This window comes from Carcharhinus amblyrhynchos, chromosome 10 (genome assembly GCF_965287045.1).
Source record: "Carcharhinus amblyrhynchos chromosome 10, sCarAmb.v2.hapA, whole genome shotgun sequence".
NCBI lineage: Eukaryota > Metazoa > Chordata > Chondrichthyes > Carcharhiniformes > Carcharhinidae > Carcharhinus > Carcharhinus amblyrhynchos.
This window is the reverse complement of record NC_137333.1, coordinates 97,606,301-97,627,162: the sequence shown is the minus strand read 5'-3', so window position 1 is coordinate 97,627,162 and position 20,862 is coordinate 97,606,301. Positions and strand designations below refer to the sequence as shown.

At 42.6% G+C, this 20,862-nt stretch overlaps 2 protein-coding genes across 3 annotated transcripts in view; both read left to right on the top strand.

The window, feature by feature from the left end:
* The window catches only part of dhrsx (dehydrogenase/reductase (SDR family) X-linked), a 305,898-nt gene that overhangs the window by 37,060 nt on the left and 247,976 nt on the right, over positions 1 to 20,862 (top strand). Inside the window, exon 1 of one of the 2 annotated variants that reach the window (XM_080197657.1) lies at positions 1,846 to 1,951. The exons of the other annotated variant lie outside the window; for it this stretch is intronic. Coding sequence (XP_080053783.1) covers positions 1,861 to 1,951 — 91 coding nt within the window. The 5' untranslated portion in view covers positions 1,846 to 1,860. Of the gene's footprint in view, positions 1 to 1,845; positions 1,952 to 20,862 lie in introns of those variants that run through there. 2 annotated transcript variants of the gene reach the window in all.
* Positions 1,839 to 18,932, top strand: LOC145349204 (E3 SUMO-protein ligase ZBED1-like). The gene is made up of 2 exons (XM_080197656.1): positions 1,839 to 1,951; positions 16,240 to 18,932. The coding sequence occupies exon 2, from the start codon at positions 16,292 to 16,294 to the stop codon at positions 18,281 to 18,283; it is 1,992 nt and encodes a 663-aa protein (XP_080053782.1). The 5' UTR covers positions 1,839 to 1,951; positions 16,240 to 16,291; the 3' UTR covers positions 18,284 to 18,932.

The following is a 20,862-nucleotide window of genomic DNA, read 5'->3' as shown; positions in this document are numbered from 1 at the left end:
GAATGGCCTTCTTCTGCACTGTAAAGATTGTGTGACTTTGTGACCATGCATGCAACCATCAGATTGCATGCTTTTGTGGGAGCATGATGTGCACAGATTGATTGCTAAGTTCCCTTAATGCTTCTTCTTCAATTCTCTGCCTGAAGCCTGGTCCAACCGAGTAGATCACAACCTCCGCAAGGATGGAGGTCCCAAATCCTTTTTCTTCATTCATGGGACATGGTCATCACTGGGAGTGCCAGCATTTTTTGCCCATTCCTAAATGCCTGAGGCCAGTTGAGAGTCAACCACATTGCTGTGGCTCTGGAGTCAGACGTAGGCCAGACTGGGTAAGGATGGTAGATGGCTTCACGGACATCAGTAGACTTTTAATTCCAGATTATTTTATTGAATTCAAATTCCCCCATCTGCCATGGTGGGATTCAAACCTGGGTCTCCAGAACATTAGCTGAGTTTCTGGATGAATAGTCTAACGATAATACCACCAAGCCATATTACATACTGTTGACATCAATCTATTACATAACAGCAATCCAGCCAACTGACTCTCAAGGTGTCCAAGTTACTATAGTGAAGTGCACTTTTATATGCAAATTGTAGGTCAGAGCCAGTGGAGGCGCTGACCAGCAATCTCTCACCTGCCATTGGCATATGTTGGAAGGATTTGCAGGTTTATATTCAATCTGTTTGGTCGCTTTTGTTGTTAACTGTGATAAAAAGTATTCCTGGAGGTTTCATCACATGACTTGCCCCCATCCTGACCCAACATCCTTGTCATGCAGCACCATCCTACACCATTGAAAAGCAAAGGAACTCACTGCCTAATGAGATCATGCTTGACCATCGACTGAACAATAATTCCCCCCCTCCCCTATTTTCCATACTTCTATATCTAATGAAAATAAGTGTCCAAAGAAAATGTCCCCATGATATTTCACACTGGAAGTTGACTTCAATTCTGGAGAGTGCAGGCCATTCTTGGAAAGTTGGCAACCGCAGATCTTCTTTACCACACAAACCCTAGCATGGGTCTTGAACTGAGGGCTTTATGTTCAAAGGCATAAGACCCCCTGATCCTTACATTACAGTAGTGCTTAGGTTTTCAAAGGCTGTAAAGTACTTTGAGTCTTCATCATGAGGCTGTGAATGGCAAATACCAGTGTTATTTTCTTTTATTATACATACACGCACAAACATGTTCACACACATGGACAAACACACATACAGACACACATATTCACACATGGACAGACTCGTGCACACACAGACAAACACAGATGTACACATGAAATATTGACAGACATGGAAATACGCACATACATAACAGGTACACACAATCATATTTACACGCATGGACAAACACATGTACATATGAAATATTGACAGACATGGAAATATGCACATACATACACATAGGTACACACAAACATTTACACACATGGACAAACACATGTACATATGAAATAGTGACAGGCATGGAAATACACAGATGTACACACACATTCACACATGGACAAACACACATAGGTATGCACATACACACATATTCACAGACATGGACAAACACATATGCACACATGAAATATTGACACATGGAAATATACATGTGTACACAGACATTCACACATGGACAAACACACATGGGTATACAAACATTCATACATATGTACACACAAACATATTGACTTACATGGAAATACACATATGTACACACATAAACATGTCTACACACACTGATGTTGAATGCAGTCACTGCTCAGTGTGTTGTTGGGGGGCAGTAAATGTGGCGGAACCCCTGCGCGGGGCGGTGTGTTCCGGGCTGGGGAACACTCTGTGCGATGCACCCTGACTCTGGCTGTCATGTCGCCGCTCTCCTCCTTCCTCTGGACCTACGCTGTGGGGGTGAAGGTGCTGCTGTCCCAGCTGCTCGGCCGCAGCTTCTCGCTGCCAGGTTAGAGAGACCGCGCTGCGCCGCATCGTATCGTACCGGGAGCCGCGATTGAGTTTAAACTCATCCCGGGGCCGGCTTTGTACATTAGACTGAGAGTGAAGCAGCCTTTCCAGTGTCTGCTCGTCAGGGATAGCGGCTGCTTTGGGCCAGCTTCAGTCCCAGCGCTGATCTCTGCTCCCTCTCTCCATTCTACATACCCATCTATATACTTCATTTATCTACCTGTCCGTATGTATCCCAATGTCATCCAAATGTCGCAGCTATATGTATTCATTTCTCTCTCTATGTACTATATATTTCTGCATATATTCATTGATCTCAGTGTATTCCATCTTTGTATAACGCCTATATATATTCATTTATCTACCTATATATGCCAATGTGCTCTATACGTACCAGCTATACATCTATCTATATGCATTCGTTTATCTGTATGTATTCCATCTAGATATTTGTTTATCTACCTTTATTTATATTCATTTTTCTATCTCTCTCTCTATATATCCCATATCCATTTATCTTACCTATTTCCATGTATTCCATCGATATATTTTCACTCTCTCTCTATCCCTTTCTTTATATCTATCATTTACCTGTATATATTCCATCTATAATTTACATTTACCTCCAATTATCCATCTATATGTATTCACTTATCTATTATACATATGTATCCCATTTTACATATTCTGTTAGAATAGCAGATTAGAAACCCCAAGGTATATTATGAAGCTAGACTAGACCACAACAATTTTCTATTTTGGCATTGTGAGGATACAATGTCTTCTCCAGATGTGACAAACTAGAGAGCTTTTATTAAAGCAAACTTTATTTAATAACACAGTTTAATGATAACAAATGAATTAGTTTAATTTTAATAATTGAACAATACTTATACATGACAAGGTACAATTCTTAACTGCTAACCTGTCACTATTGTTCCAATCAAACAATATTTTTCTTGTAATCTTAAACCCTGTTTTAAAATCAGTTAGCAAAACACAGACATACTTGCTTGTGACTTAGATTAACAGTCTTAGAGTTTTCAGTCAGCCTCTGGAGAGAGACACTGCTTTTTTTCAGCAGCTTTAGGCAGCGCCTACTCTTTGTTTAAAATTGAAAATGGAACTGTCATTTTCTTGCAAGATTGGCTCCTCCCATTAACCACATGACAGTCCCTGTCAATCAACCTAATCAAACTCCCATGACTCTGCATAGCTCATCTAAAATCCCAGGAGAACTTAAATTAACAAAAGGTACATTAATTCTATGAAGAAACGCATTCCTAACTAAAATTATTATCCTGCAATCTTAGCATCTGCTGCATGTTTCCCAGGCAAATCGATTCTTGTAACAAAACACTACCTTTTAAAGCAGCCCCACTTTAAACATAAAATATATTGAAATAACACCCTTTCATCAAAATATATATATATCTACATATATTCATTATCTATTATCTCATCTTTATATATCCATTTATCTGTATGTAATATAGATATCTATATATCTATATTATTTGTTCACATATATCCTATATATATATTAATTTATCTATCTCCATGTATCCTATTTATATATTTCTAAATATCCATTTGTCTATCTATATATTCATTTTTCCACATATATCCCATCTATATGTTAATTAGTCTATATACCCTCGCTATATCTCGCTTTTTATTCAGTTCCAATATTGACCTGCATTCCTGTTCTCTTCTGCTCGCTCTCTGTCACAGATTCATCAATTTCTACGTTCCTCTTTCTCTCCCTCGATCACAGATACCTCCATATATCCAAACTCTTTCTCTTTCCCCCACCTCCCCCCGCCCAACTCTGTTTCATAGATTCATCTATCAGTCTCTATCACTTTTGTGCCACAGATTCATAAATCAATCTTTCTCTCATTGATCAATTTAGCTGTTGCTCTATGTATTTGATTCTCTTTTTGGCTTGTTTTCTTGTAGTTCCCCCAGATCCAACCAACTAACAATATCTCTCTCTCTGCATCACCGATATACCCACCTATCAATTTCTATCTGTCTGTTTGTATGTAGGTCTGTTTATCGATGTCTTTATTTGATTCCTTCTCTTTATCAGGTTGACCAATTGGTCACTATCACAGTTCCGTCTTTCTATCAGTGTTTCTATCCCTCTCTGCATTACAGATCCATCTATCTGTCTTTATAGTTCTATTGTTGTCTCCCTATCTATCAGATCAATCTGTTCATCTTTGTGTAAATAAAGTTTATAAAATTTTATTTATTTATCAGTCACAAGTAAGGCTTACATTAACACTGCAATGAAGTTACTCTGAAATTCCCCTAGTCTCCACATTTTGGCACCTGTTCGGATCGTTGCACCTAACCAGCATGTCTTTCAGACTGTGAGGAAGCCGGAGCACCTGGAGGAAACCCATGCAGACACGGGGAGAACATGCAGACTCCGCACAGACAGTGACCCAAGCCGGGAATCAAACCCGAGTCCCTGGTGCTGTGAGGCTGCAGTGCTAACCACTATGCCACCGTGTTGCCCTTCCTGAATAAATTCAGTTCCGGTGTTGATTTGTTTGAAATAAAAAATAGTAAAGTGAAGAAGTCACTAGTGGGATTTGTTTATAGATCCTCTAACAGGAAGTACACTGTAGGATGGAATATACTGAAAGAAATAATGTGGGCTTGTAGGAAAGTATTGCAAAAATCATGGGTAAATTTAACCTGCATATAAATTGGACAATCAGGTTGGCAAAATAGCCTGGAAGATGAGTTTATGGAGTGTTTTCAGAGCATTTCCTTTGAGCAGCAGATTTACGAGCCAACCAGAGATCAGGTTATTCTCGACTTGCTAATGTGCAATGACACAGGATTAGTTAATGACCTCATGGTAAAACAGTCACCAGAGAACAATGATCAAAACATAATTGAATTTCACATTAATTTGAGGGTGAGAACCATGGGTGGAAGACTCATGTTTTAAACTTAAATAATTGTAATTGTAGACAGCTGGCTAAAAAGACCTGGGAAATTTGATTGTACGTTAGGATAGTACAGATGTAGTGACAGATAGTTAGAGATATAACAGTACTCAGCAAGGTTATATATTCCATTGAATGTATCTTGGGAGTTAGTGTTGCCTTGGTCATGTCCCTAATCCAGAGGCACAGGCTAATGCTATGGGGATACGGGTTTAAATCCTACCACAGCAGCTGTTAGAACTGAAATCCAATTAATCTGGGATATAAAACTTGTCGAATGGTGATTGCAAAACTATCGTCGGTTATCATAAAATCCCATCTGGTTCACTAATGGCCTTCAGGGAAGGAAATCTGCTGTTCTGTCCTGGTCAGGTCTACATGCAACTCCAGAACCACAGCTATGTGATTGACTCATATGCCCCAAGAAATGGCTTAGCAAGCCACTCAGTTGTATCAAACAGCTATAAGGTCAGGAAAGAAGGTCCGGATGGACCATCTGGCATGGACCCAGGCACCAAAACAACAATGGCACACAAGCTCTGAAAACCCTGCAAAGTCCTCCTTACTAACATTTGGGGGCTTGTGCCAAAATTGGGAGTGCGGTCCCACCAACTCGTCGAGCAATAGCCTAACATGGTCATACCGACAGAATCACATCTACAGACAACGTCCCAGACACCACCATCACTGTTACCACCCTGGGTATGTCCTGCACTTTGACAGAGCAGACCCACCAGTGCAGGAGACACAGTGGCATATAGTTGGGAGGGAGTTGTCATGGAAACCCGTAATATTGATTCTGGACCCCATGAAGACCCATGGTATCACATGAGCAAGGAGACCTGCTGCTGATTAGCACGTACCAACCCTCCTCAGCTGATGGATCAGTACTCTGCCTCATTGAATACCACTGTAGGAAACAGTGGGTGGCAAGAGCTCAGCATGTACTCTGTATGGGGCATTTCAATATCATCACCAAAAGTGGTTCAGTAGCAACAGTGGTAACTCAAGTTGGCAAAGTCCTTTGGAACATAGCTGCTAGACTGGGTCATTGGCAGGTGATGAGGGAACCTTGTTATTAGGTGCCATTTACTCAGCAATAACCTTCTCCCTGACACTAAGTTTGGGTTCCACCAGCCTGCTGAGCTGCTGACCTCATTACAGTCTTGGTTCAAAAATGGACAGAAGAGCTGAACTCGGTGATAGTGATTGCCCTTGACATCAAGGTAACATTTGATTGAGTCTGGCATCAAGGAGCCTGAGAAAAGCTGAAATCAATGGGAATCAGGGGGAAATCTCATATCTGGCACAAAGAATGATGGTTATGGTGACTGGAGGTCAATCGTCTCAGACCCAGGACTTTGCTGCAGTAGTTCCTCGGAGAAATGTCCTCAGCCCGACCCAACCATTTTCAGCTGCTTCGTCAATGATATTTCCTATGTAAGGTCAGAAGTGAGGATGTTCAGGGCTGACTGCACAATGTTCAGCGTTAATTGTATCCCGTCAAATACTGAACCAGCCTGCATCTATATGCAGCAGGACCTTGACAATGTTCAGGCTTGGGCTGAAAAGCGGCAAGTAACATTTACGCCACACTGTCTCCAACAAAAGAGAATCTGGCCATCTGCCCTTGTTATTCAAAGGTATTGCCATTGCTGAATCACTGAATATCAACATTTCTGGGAATTAATATTGACCAGACACTGAACTGGACCAGCCGTATAAATACTTTACTACAAGAGCAGGTCAGAGAGTGGGAAATCTGTGGAGAGTACCCCAGCTCCTCACTCCTCAAAGTCTGCCCACCATCCACAAGGCACACGTCAGAAGTGTGATGGAATATTCTCCACGTGCCTGGATGAGTGTAGTTCCAACAACACATAAGGAGCTTGATACCATCCAGGACAAAGCACCCAATTTCATTGGCATCCCATCCACCACCTTCAACATTAACTCCCTCCACCACTGCGCACAGTGGCAGCAAGATGTACTATCGAAACTGACCAAAGCTCCTTCCAAATCTGTGACCTGTGCCACCTGGAAGAACAAGGTCAGCAGACACATGGGAACACTACCGCCTGCAAATTCACTTCTAAGCCACACACTATCCCGACTTGGAAATACATCGCTGTCCCTTCATTACCGCTGGATCAAAATCCTCAAACTGCCTTCCTAACAGCACCGTGGCTATACCTACATCGTAAGGAGTGCAGCAGTTCAAGAAGGCAGCTCACCATCACCATTAGGGGTGTGCAATAAATAATGGTCTAGCCAGCGATGTCTATATCCCATGAAATAATTAAATAAAAAACACAGCAGCACCGTTTGAGATCATATTGTTAATGTGCAGGGAAATATTGGTGTGCACTGAATTGGGAGTACTATTGTGCTGCCACTTGGATGTGAAATGAGCAATTAATTGTGATCATTTAAATTTGCTATTGCCATGTTGAACAATAGTTGCTTGTTTATCACAGTACTGAAGGAGCTAAATTGATGCCTGAACAAGGCGATTGAGATAATAGAAATATTGAAAGCATTGCCTTCTTTTCACAGGTGCTGTGCATAGGAATTTAGTCTTTCAGATATGACTCTGGCAGGGTGGGTGACTAAGGGGGTGGGGGTGGAAGGTGGTATAATAGAATGGTGAAACAATTCGAGGAAGTAGAATGGGAGGATTCTGTTGTGGAGCCTAAATGTTGACATAGTCCAGTTGAGTTGAATGGTCTATTTTTGTGCTGTATTTCTAGACAAAATTCGTTATGTTGTAATATATCTGTGGAAGCGACTGTGATTTCTACTGCTGTCTTTAAAGTCAAAATGTGTTCGCAATCTTCTTTGGATAGTCTCATTTTGGAGGCCAGAAGCTCTTGAAGGATATCTTCTAATGACTCTCTCAATGTTGTGCCAGTGCTTTTAAGGTTGCCACAAACTGAACAATGCTTCCGCCTTCCCCTTGATACCTTCAGTGGATCCTGAACTGTTCTGTGATAATCAGTGACTTTGGAGAGTAACGCTTCTCAAGGTTCTTTGTCAAGTCATTGTAGGTTTTGGTTCCTGGCTTTGCTGGATGAACCGAGTTCCAGAGCAAATTGAAAGTTTTACTTCCTGTTGTACTGAGAAAAGCTGGTACGAGTCGCTCGCTCTCAATTTTACTCGTTTGTAAAAAGTACTGAAACTGCTCTGCGTAGTAACTCCATGATTCATTTTCTTCATTGAAAGGACCCATGGATCTTAATTGATCTGCCATTTCTATTGCAAACACTAGTCAGTCAAGACAGCTCAGTAACTGTCTTCCTGATACTCCCCTTTTTATCCTGGAGGCTGTGACTTGATGTATTTTGACTTCAAACTACCCCAGCAGTTCAGCAAAGCATGCCTTCTTTTCAAATGCGCCATATACTGCCTGGAATCTCGTCTTTCTCTAATCAGAAAAGTCCCCTGTTTCAAAATCATAAAGAGCTTCCATCCTTTTTCAACTCACTTTGCTTTCTTTCACTGGCACTTTAACCTTCAATCCTATTCTTGCTACTCCCCAGACTTTTATGATTTGAAGTGTGAGGATCCACAGTGTTTTTTTCTTCGGCTTGGGATTTTTTCTCGATGTTCTTGAAGAAACTAAATCCTGACTCCTCACTAGTTTTCTTCTTGTAATGTCTTAGCTATGTTAAGGGTTGTGGTTTTAAACAGAAAAAAAAAGACATGGTTTGCGCGCACAGATTCAAACTAACAACAGATTTATTCCAAGACCTCTTGTCTGTACAGAATACAAACTGAAACTAAAATAGCAGCTTGTGCAATACCCTAATGACATCACCATCAAAGAATATAAAAGTAGGGAGGTCTTGCTGCAGCTGTATAGGGCATTGGTGAGGCCGCAGCTGGAGTACTGTGTGCAGTTTTGGGCGCCGCACCTGCGCAAAGATATTTTGGCCTTGGAGGGAGTGCAGAGGAGGTTTACTAGGCTGATACCGGAGTTGAGGGGGTTGAGCTATGAGGAGAGGCTGAATAAACTAGGCTTGTACTCATTAGAGTTTAGAAGAATGAGGGGAGATCTCATTGAGACGTATAAGATGATGAATGGGATGGATAGGATAGAGGTGGAGAGACTCTTCCCGCTTAAAAAAGACAGTAGGACTAGGGGGCACAGCCTCAAGATAAAGGGGGGGCGTTTTAGAACGGAGTTGAGGAGGAACTTCTTCACTCAAAGGGTGGTGAATCTCTGGAATTCTCTGCCTGTTGAAGTGGTGGAGGCTGCCTCGCTAAATATTTTTAAGACGCGGGTTGATGGGTTTTTGATAAGAGAGGGGATTAAGAGTTATGGGGAGAGGGCGGGAATGTGGAACTGAGCCACGACAGATCAGCCATGATCTTATTGAATGGCGGGGCAGGCTCGAAGGGCTAGATGGCCTACTCCTGCTCCTATTTCTTATGTTCTTATGTGCTCAGCTCTTAAAGCAACCATCCAACCATTTAAATATATAACCATGGCAAATCCAAAGTAAAGTTTATTTATTAGTCACAAGTAAGGCTTACATTAACACTGCAATGAAATCACAATGAAATTCCTCTAGTTGCCGCTGTTTGGCATCTTTTCGGGTCAATGCACCTCACCAGCACATTTTTCAGAATGTGGGAGGAAACCGGAGAACCCAGAGGAAACCCACGCAGACGTGGGAGAACTTGCAGACTCCACACAACCAGTGACCCAAGCTGGGAATCGAACCCTGGCACTATGAGGCAGCAGTGTGAGGCACCACTGTGCTACTGTGCCACCCATCTGGAATAAAGGAGGCTAGTTGATCCTTTGCTGCTGCTGGACTTTACCTATTGCAAGAATGGCTTCAGTGTTCTTGCAAGAAAGGTTTACAGTGTGTTCAGAAAACTGAGAATATTTTCAGTGCCTAAAAACAAATTGCTTCCACGGTAAATGTGAATCTACAATGGACCTTACCCAGTTTTTCTCTTTTATAGTCTCTAGCATACTCATCCCTTGCTACGATACTGATTCATTTTGTCACTCGATGTTCAGTACGTGTAATGATCAACGTGTGAAGGAGCTTTTTGCATTGCACTTTACCTGAATCAGAAGAAACCCTTGACAATAGATTTTTATTTTATACTGATCGACTTACCAGAATGTTACCAACGTTTGTGCCGGCAGGATTTTCCCATCCCGCTGCAGTGAATGGAGATTTGGCTGGGTGCCAAATTCTCCAACCTCTCTGCAGCAGGAGCGTGGTGTGAATGACTGGTAAGATCGCACCCTTTGCCTTTTTGAACTATGTGACACTCAGGTGAAACACTACTGGTTACAGATCTTGCCATAGGCGTGACAGTGCTCCAAATAATTTGAGACACTGAATTAAGAATTTCTATGCAATACTCTGGTTAAGTGTTTCTATTTCTTTATAATGCACATCTAATTGTAAATTATTTAAAAAAAATTATACTTTTGCTTGCACTTGCCTGTCCTTTATCTTCTTGTGCTTTAGGTGTTTCCATTCTAAATAAAGTTAAAATTTATTTATTGGTCACAAGTTGGCTTACATTAACACTGCAATGAAGTTACTGTGAAAATTCCCGAGTTGCCACATTCCGGCACCTGTTCAGGTACACTGAGGGAGAATTTAGCATGGCCAGTGCACCTAACCAGTATGTCTTTGGGGCTGTGGAAGGAAACCCATGCAGACAGGGGGAGAACGTGCAGACTCTGCACAGACAGTGATCCAAGCTGGGAATTGAACCCAGTTCCCAAACGCTGTGAGGCTAACCACTGTGCCATCGTGCCACCCCTTTCCCATGTACGTATTTTTAATTGAATCCTCCTCTGGACCCTTGGTGCACTATACACTCATCCTTCTGTTAATGCTATTCCAGCTTAGATTCAGACCTCCCAGCTCCTCTTATTCTTCAACCAACTCTTGTTTTTCTGCCTCTCCAAATTACTGTAAGGTATGCTATTTAGCTATTGTTATTCAAAGTTACATTGAAATCAGGACAGAATAAAGAACTTTGGAAATTAGGAATTGACTTTCCTCCCCATGTTCTGTTGCTATTATCCCATGATAGCTAATCATGTTTCAATTGATTATTGCTCTTGGTCTTGACTCCCTGTATAGATCATCATGGGAGCTCTGCTGGTATTAAATAAACTTTGAGATATAATTCCCTCCAGTAGCACTCTGATTAATGCAGCTGTGTAAAATTGCTTCTTGTTATTCTAACATAGTTGTTTATTACAAACTGATTAATGGTTGTTAATGTAGTGCACAAAGGAATTTTACATGAGTGAATTAATATGCTACAGGAGATACTAACCCCCCTTTCCAGTAACGGAATGGAATATATTGTGATACAGGGCAGTGAGTATTTATGCTTGGCTCCTTTTTTAATATGGAAGTTTTATAACTGAGACCGTGTAATAAGTTTCACGATGACAAGACGCTCTTTATTTTCTGGCTTTTGATGACCCCTTTCTGGAAAGGACTCTGTGAATTGTGTTAATACCGCAGTGCTGTACGATCTTAAGAGTTGAGGTATTTGTCCTTCCTTTTAATATTTTCTGCAGACCAATGACAATAAGCTGATTTTGTGTGTTATTCAAGGGTCAGGAGACTAATAATCTATGACTAATCTGATGTTAAATGGTGTGTGGACTGTTAAAATTGAAATGACAAATTACATTTCAGGTCCATCAATTTTCTAAGTGCGTTAAGCAGAAACATCAAGATTTACTGAAGGGATTGCAGAGCAAGAGAGTCATAAGTCTGCTTAATGTGGAAAAGAAACGCTCGGGCTATCTGAGGGAAATCTTGGCCTCAGCATTTCATTTTAATGGTCATCATGAATTTACAGTGAATATTTCTTTTTCACTTTGTTCTCAGCTATAAAAAGTAAACTAAAGGGCTAAAGGAATGTCGGCCTTTATATCTAGAGTGTTAAAATACAAGGAGGTAGAAGTCATACTTCAGCGATACAAAGTCCTGGTTAGAACGTGTCTGGTATACTGCAAGTGCCACACCTATGGAAGGAAATGGAGGAAGTGCAGCACAGATTTACTACAATGATGAGTGGAGTCCAAGGGTTAAGTTATAAGGAGAGGTGGCACAAATCAAGGTTGCTTTCTCTGCAATTCAGAATTTGATTTTATTTGATTTGATTTAGTATTGTCATTATTGGGATACAGTGAAAAGTATTGTTTCTTGCGCACTATGCAGACAAAGTGTACCATTCATAGAGCATATAGGGAAGACGGAAAGGAGAGGGTGCAGAATGTAGTGCTCCAGTCATAGCTAGGGTGCAGAGAAAGATCAACTTAATGGGTCCATTTAAAAGTCTCGTGGCAGCAGGAAAAAAGCTATTTTTGAGTCAGTTGGTACGTGTCCTCAGACTTTTGTATTTTTTTCCTGACGGAAGAAGGTGGAAGGGAGTATGTCCGGGGTGCATGGAGTCCTTGATTAAGGACAGGCAACAACACCTCCTCCACAATAATCCTTAACACCGGTGCCCCACGAGGCTGTGTCCTCAGCCCTTACTACGCTCCTTACATAGCTATGTCTGTGTGGCCAAATTCCCCTCCAACTCGTAGTGGGTCAGATCTTAAACAATGATGTGACAGAGTACAGAATTGAGGTAGAGAATCCGGTGAACTGGTATGATGACAATAATCTCCCCCTCAATGTCAACAAAATGAATGAGATTGTCATCGACTTTAGGAAGTGTACTGAAGGACATGTCCCTGTCTGCACCAATGGAATGAAGTAGAAATGGCCAAGAGCTTCATGTTTTTTGGTGTCCAGATAAACAATCTGTCCTGGTCCTCCATGCTGACACTACAGTTAAGAAAGTCCACCAATGCCTCTGCTTTCTTAGAAGACAAAGGAAATTTAGCATGTCTGCTGTGACTCTCACCAACTTTTACAGATGCACCCTAGAAAGCATTCTTTCTGATTGTATCACAGCTTGATATGCTCCTGCTCTGTCCAAGACTGCAAGAAACTACAAAGGGTCATGAATGAAGCCCAGTCCATCACTCAAACCAGCCTCCCACTGTTGACGTGTCCATATTTCCCAATGCGTCGGCAAAGCAGACAGCACAATTAAGGACACAACACACCCCGGACATACTCTCTTCCACCTTCGTCCGTTGGGAAAAAATACAAAAGTCTGACACATACCAACCAAGTCAAGAATAACTTCTTTCCTGCTGCCATCAGACCTTTGCATGGACCTACTTTGTACAAGTTGATCTTTCTCTGCACCCTAGCTATGTAACATTACATTCTGCATTGTCTCCTTTTCTTCTCTATGTACGGTATGCTTTGTCTGTACAGTGCACAAAAAACAATTTTTGCTGTGTACTAATACATGTGATAATAATAAATCAATTCGAATCAATTATGCTGGCTGCTTTTCCAAGGCAGCGGGAACTGTAGACAGAGTCAGTGGACGGGAGGCTGGTTTGCGTTATGGACTTGGCTACATTCACAACTACTTGTAGTCTCTTGCAGTCTTGGCCAGTGCAGGAGCCATACCAAGCTGTGATACACCTGGAAAGGATGCTTTCCATGGTGCATATGTACAAATTAGACTTCCTGTAACAGTTTTGTCTTCCTATTTTCTATGGTTAAAAGACTGAAAAGCAAGTTGATCAGTTTTCAAAATATGAAAAGTTTGCGAGAAACTCATTCCACTGGTTGGAGAATCTAGGTAGATGAAAATTAGAGATAGGTTGTTCAGGGGCGAAGTTGGAACACTTGTGCGTGCAAAGGGTGATACCAGTTTGCATTGCTGTTCCACATCTGGTAGTTGACGCAAGATCAATTGTTAATCTTAAATCTGAAATTGGTAGAAAGAGACCTGGAGCAAAGATGGCTATATGGAGTTAGTTCAGCCATGATGTTATGGAGTTGTCCAACATGCTATCAAGCTGCTAAGTAGCCTCCTCCTGTTCCTGTGCTGTCTCCGATTTTCTACCTTTGTCTCATGGAATGCCCTGCCTGCTGCAGTTGTAGATGCGCCTAGTTTGGGGGCGTTTAAGAGATCCGTGGATAGGTTTATGGATGGAAAGGGATTGGTTTAGGTTAGAGGGTCATTGCTTTTTTAATTGGTCGGCGCAACATCGTGGGCCGAAGGGCCTGTTCTGCGCTGTAATGTTCTATGTTCTATCTATGTTCTATGTATTTGATGATTTGTGCTGGATTACCGTTTGACGGGTGCCATCTGTCCTCTTGCTGCATGTCCATTTGGATGACCTTCACGCTTCAATTAGATCAGTGAATATTGATGGACTAATCTCAAATGGAATGTATCTCAGTCAATCCTAATTTTGTTCACACCAGACATCTGTGGACTTGCCGTTTTCAACAGAGGTCAATATTCGGGACAAAGAACTTGGCTGAAGCACTTTCCTTCTCCAGCTAGCCTCGGGGACGTTGATGGAACCCTTGCCGCAAATTCAATGCAATCAGCTACAGTCTCATACTGAGAATGAACCCTATCTGATCTGTATGACTGACCCATCAGGGGAGTGAACTGAAGAACATGAAAATGTTTTGGTTTGTTTCTGGGCGTTTTTCTCTCTGTGAAAACTACATGCAAGAAGTTCGGATTCCTGATAGATTGTTGTGAGAGAGCAGAACTAATGGTTGTTATCCAGAATTCTTTAACCACCTTGTTGTTTTCAGCCATCTTTCCTGGACATAGCAGCATCCTCCAAACCTCTTCTACCAGATTGCCTTCAGACCTGTTGCTTCAAGAACCAAGACACAAATCAGTAAAAGGATAATGGAAACTTATGCTGTACTAGCTATTGCATTTGTAAATAGGGTGTTTCTTTAAACGTAACCTCAAGAATTAATCTCTGAGAGTTGTCTGAGTGTGAAACTCACCACCACACTAAGTAACTGAGGCATAAATACTAGAAATACCTCAGCAGCTCTGGCAGCCATCAGCAGACAGAGAAACACAATTAGTGCGTGGGGTTGTCTGGCCATTCACGCCAGCAGGATTCACCTGTCTCACCACAGTGATTGGAGATTTGGCTTCTCCGTCCTCTCTGCAGCAGCAGCGGGGCGTGAACGGCCGGAGAATTGCAGCTCGTTTTTCAGCTCAGTGACCTTTCGTCAGGAGAATTCTATTCTTGTTATTTGTTCAGATTTCCCAAGGAGTAGGAAAGTATGCAGGAAGGCTGAGGTGAGGTAGATAGATGTATAGTACATTCTATAAACACCAGTGACTGGGCCGAATGACCTGTTTTTGTGATGTGTATTCTGCATATATTTCTACATAAACATGAATTATTATGGGATTGACTGTGTGACTCGCTAGCTGTTTCTGTTTGTTGAACAGCATGTTTAGCATGCTCATACATAGAAAGGTGGCTTCACTAATGCCGGACTTTGCATTGCAGTGCTGTTATCCTGACTGCAGCTGTCGGAATTACCTTGTTTATTTTGCTGTATTGATACAACAGGAGCTGCAACTTAACAACTGCATGATTTCACGTGGTGATTGGCAGCTTTTTCACGTGGGAGTACTTCCTTGCTCAGTTCCTGGTGAAGAAGGTTGTGCCAGTCAGTGAGAGTGCAACAACTTCACTTGGCTGCATAGGACGGCTATGAGTGAGTTCGTTCATGCTGCTCCAATTGTCTGAGGAATTACCTATTGAGCACACTGCTTTTGGAGGAGTGGGCCAACAACAACATATTCATTCCGTCTCTGTTTTCACTTGCTTCAATGCGTTCATTTGGCCATTGTTCCTTCTCTCACGTTCAGATGGCTGTTCTTGTGTGAGCCCAGACCAAGAACATCAGTCTCTTCAACCGCAACTGGCCTTTTCAAGCACGGATTAAGAATTTGAAAAGAAATTCTTATTCATCTCGAGTAGTAGCTGGGACGGAAAGGCACTCATTTTGCTTTTTAAATGCAAAGTCTTTGAACGTGGAGACCTTCCATGACTGTTTTGGCAACTTGCTGCTGGCAAGGATAATAGCTACCAGTGTGTAAACAGTATGCAATTCTGTCCATATGTTAAACATTTCAGGTTTTGCATTGTCCGCCTGTCTTAACGCATCAGCCCGGCATGCTTGCTTGGCAAATCCAGTTTACTTGTCAATGCATCAGCTCACGAGTCAGCCTTTTCAGTTGCCCTACCTTCGCGTTTTGCAGTCTTGTCGTTTCTTTTTACTTAAGAACTGATCAGGTAGGTTGTTGCTGTTCAACCTGCATTCTATAAATCTTTGAAATAATGTGCTCTTTTTTTTCCAAGAAACAAAAATTGAATATCATATCGTCTCTTCTCTTTGGTTGGCAGGTTGACATTAAATGGATAAAGGCTCTGTGTCTAGAATTGCGAGAGAGGAGCCATGGAGCACAAGACTCCGGAAGGTTCTACCTCTGACCTAAAGCTGGTCTGCCACCCGAGAGCAAAAAGTAAAGTTTGGAAGTACTTTGGGTTTGACACTGATGCTGAAGGATGCATACTGCAGTGGAAGAAGATCTATTGCCGGGTTTGCAGGGCTCAAATTGCTTACTCGGGGAACACCTCCAACCTCGCCTACCACCTTGAAAAGAATCACCCCAGTGAATTCCACCAAGTTGTCAAGAGCAATGCCGAGCAAGCAAAGGAGCCGTTTACCTCCAATTTTTTGAAACCTGAGTCCGAAGGCACGTACTTGAGTAACCAAGATGCAATGTTCAAGACCTGCTACAGCCAAGACAGCAAACGGCACCAAGAATTGACATCTATGGTCACCAGTTTCATCTGTGAAGGGCTGTATCCCGTTTCTGTGGTAGAGGAGCAAACATTCAAAAAGCTACTGAAGATGGCAGATCCCAGGTACGAGCTCCCCAGCAGGAAATATTTCTCATCCAAAGCCATCCCAGAGCGGTACCACCTTATCCGGACTGCCGTGGAGAAAGATTTGACTGCGGCAGCGTGGTGTGGTGTGACTGCTGAACTGTGGACGGCACAGGGTCGAAACCGATGCTACATGTCTTTGACTGCCCACTTCTTGGGGGGCACGGGCAATGGCGCCAACACCCTAAAGTTCGCTTCCAAGTGTCTCGCCACATTCGAAGTGGCAGATGAGTGTACCACGGAGAACTTGGCCCACACGCTTGTCGAGTCCTTCAGAGAATGGGGAATCAGCAAAAACGTGTTGGGTGCCACCACCAGCAGCGGCAACGAGAACGTGGTAAATGCCTGCTCCCTCCTGAATCTCCCTGTCCACCTGCCGTGCTTCGGTCACACCATTAATCTGGGGATAAACCGAGCGCTCCAGCTCCCGAAACTCTGCACCCTCCTTCTGAAGTGCAACAAACTGGTCGAGTACTTTAAAGTGACACCCCGGGCAGCTTACATGTTGAGGGAGAAGCAGAAACAACAGTATTTGTTGCAGCACCAACTAGTGAGTGACTGTAGCACTTGGGGAACCACCCTGTTCATGCTACAGCGGCTGAGGGAGCAACAAACGGCGATCGCAGCGGTGCTGTTTGAGGACAGCATGAATTACCACTTGATGCCAGAAGCCAGTGAATGGAGCACCATAGACGGGCTGGTGGAATTGTTGCAGCCATTTCAACAGGCCACTGAGATGATGGGCAGATCGAAATACCCACTCATTAGTCTGGTCAAACCTCTCCTACACGTCCTGTTGAACACAACGCTGAAAGTTGCCGATTCAGACTCTCACGTGCTCAGTGCTGTGAAGGAAACCATTGCCAAAGAGTTGTCTGAAGTGTACCAGTTGTCCCCAGAGCTGGAGCTCTTCCTCCACGCTGCGACATTTCTTGACCCCAGGTACAAGAAGGTCCCGTTCCTTACGGCTGCACAACAAAAGCAGGTTGAGAACAAAATCTTAGAGGAAGCCAGGGCCCTCTTGGAGAAGGGGAATGAGAGCTTTGTGAGAGCGGAGGGGGGCCTTGCTCTTGAAGAGCCACCAGTGAAAAGACGCTCGGTCTCAGTGCAGCCCTACATCACCGGGAGCATCAACTTCATGCTGGCAGAGATCTTTGGGCAGGTGGGCAACAGAGACGAGGACCAAGATGGGTGGCACTCCCAGGTTGTGGAAGAACTGAACAACTTCAAATCCCAGAAGGTGCTGGAGCTGGGCGAAGATCCGCTCATCTGGTGGTCCAACCGGGTGGCTTTATTGCCCACCTTGAGCAAACTGCTGCAAAAGTACTGGTGCATCCCTGCCACCAGCATTCCTTCTCAGCGTATGTTCAGCGCAGCAGGGAATCTGGTGAATGCCAAGCGAAACCAGCTGGCCCCGACTGAGATTGACCGGCTCCTGTTCCTCTACGAGAACACCAGGGTCGAACCGGAGGCGGCTGTGGACGATGAATACGAGTGAGAACTGGGCTATCAGGAAAATATTGAGGGATAAGTCACCACGTTCAGTGGTGAAGGAAAAAGAACAGATGGGTAACCCAAGTTATGATTTGCTATCGATTTTGAAATAAAAGAATCCTGATTTCTTTTTGTTGAACTGGCTGTCTGAATCAGACAAGTTATACTTTGTTCTTGCAGCAGGTTGCGAAACTGCTGTGGATTTATGATCTGTGGGACAGTATCTAAACTTTAAAATACAATAATAGATGACCTGCTGTACAGGTTCAAATGGAATTTTATTTAAGGAACCTAAGCTGCTAGGATTGATGTCCCCATGGACAGAACATGACAGAGGACTAGTATTAATTCTGTACCAAAACAGAGATGCAATAATCTATACATTTTTAGTTCCTACAGTAAAAGTGAATTGAGCATCATCCAATGATTTCTTTAACTATACGCTTATGTCAGTTTTTATGGCAAAACTATTGTTAAAAATAATTTCTTGGAAAAAGCAAGTGTATTAGCTGTGCAGGCTAGAAAGGATGCTCGCTACTTGAAGGGGTTACTTGCTGGAACTGGACTGGGAGGGAGAAAAGAAATGTTCACTTGTTTGAAGCTTTAAGGAGGCAACTCCATGAAGGACTGTGTAAAATAAACTTTAAACAAGCTCTCTTGTTCCCTTGCTTGACATTTAAGGGGTGCACAAATTGAAATCTATGTCTTGTGATGTCTTGCCACAGTGACTTGATGCAACAATGCTTATTGTCTCGTCTGTACTCTGTATGGTTCATAGCGCAGTTGTTTTAGCAGCTACCACTGTTTCACAGCACGGAAACCACATTTCCAGTCATGCAAAAATAATTAGGGTGGTATTGTATTAAAGCTCAGTTACAATTCGGAGCCACGGGATTTATGTGACCTGCTCCTTTGATTTTTCTCTAGCTGGTGGGGTGGGGGAGGAAGGATTTTACATACATGGGCAAAATATATTCATATCAGCTCCTAAACATTGACGTGAGGTCTCATTTCTACTCCTCATCGGCTCTTAATATTTAAAATATTCTAAACTTAAAGCTCAGCCTTTCTCTAAAGTTTTGCTCTGCTTGCCTGTGGTTGTACTGTGGCTCAACAACAAACTGCATTGACGAACCTTTTAATTGTATAAAATGCATTACTTTGCGTTCGGGTTATACTGTGCATTTGGCATCAACTCACGCAAGCTGTGTACTGAAACTGATGTATTTTTGCACTTTGCTTTGTAACACACACAGTGCATTGACAGGGATTGTCCCAGTGGCTGTAACCCCAGATTCCTTGTCTCACAGCACCAGAAACCCAGGTTTGATTCCCAGCTTGCGTCATTGTCTGCACGTGGAGTCTGCATGTCCTTCCCGTGTCTGCATGGGTTTCCCCTGGCAGCTCTGGTTTCCTCCCACAGTCCAAAGACGTGCTGGTTAAATGCACTGGCCATGCTAAACTCTCCCTCAGTGTACCTGAACTGGGTACTGGAGTGTAGTGCCTAGAGGGTTTGCACAGTAACTTCATTGCAGCGTTAATGTAAGCCTATTTATGAGTAATAAATAAACTAAGAAATGATGCATTGAGAAAGGAGGGTATTCTTGCTTGTGAAAATACAGGGACATTGAAGCTCAGGCTGTTTAAAAAGCATCTGAAACTAGATTGTGATTTTAGACATCAAATAGGGTATCATTTCATTTTGTGCAAGCTTAAAAATCAAGGTTAACCATTAGAATGCTCCAGTCTACATGTATTATCTGAAGTTGCTGAGCAGATACGATAAATATTTTGTTACGGACTTCGTAGAGACTAATAACTTTTTGAAAAGAAATTCAAGCTTCCTGACATATTGGAGGAAAGATGTGATTGCACTAGAAAGAGTGCAGAGGAGATTCACCAGCATGTGCCTGGTCCGTAACGTTTCAGCTATGAAGAGATGCTGGCTAGGCTGGGGTCGTTTTCCTTAGAGCAGAGAAGGCTGAGAGGGAACCTAATCGAGGTGTACAAAATTACGTGTGTAGGTTAGATAAGATGGAACTTTTAGAATTAGTAGAGGGGTCAATAAACAGAAGGAATAGACTTAAGGTAAAGAGCAGGAGATTTAGAGAAGACTTGAGGCAAAGCTTTTTCACCCAGAGGGTGGTGGGAATCTGGAACTCACTACCTGAAAGATTGCTCGGAGACCAGAACCCTCAACACTTCAGAAGCACCTAAAGTGAGCACTTGAAACACCCTAGCATACAAATATATGGACCAATTGCTGGAAAACGGAATTAGAATAGACAGGTGTTTGATGGCTTGTGCCGAAATCATGGGCTGGAGGGCTTCTTTTTATGTTGTAAAATAATGACAATGAAAGAATAACATGGCAAGATACACATTTTAAAACCTTTACTGTAACAAATGACTAAAAAGAACCAATGACTACAATACTTTTGTAGACTGCTTTTACTTCAGACTACACAGAGGAATATTCCTTTTTATACTTACCACCCTTAGCACTCTCCATGGATATCAGTCTTGGGGGAAATAATTCACAATTGCTTTCAATTTATTCCAATGGGTTACTGTATCCTTGAT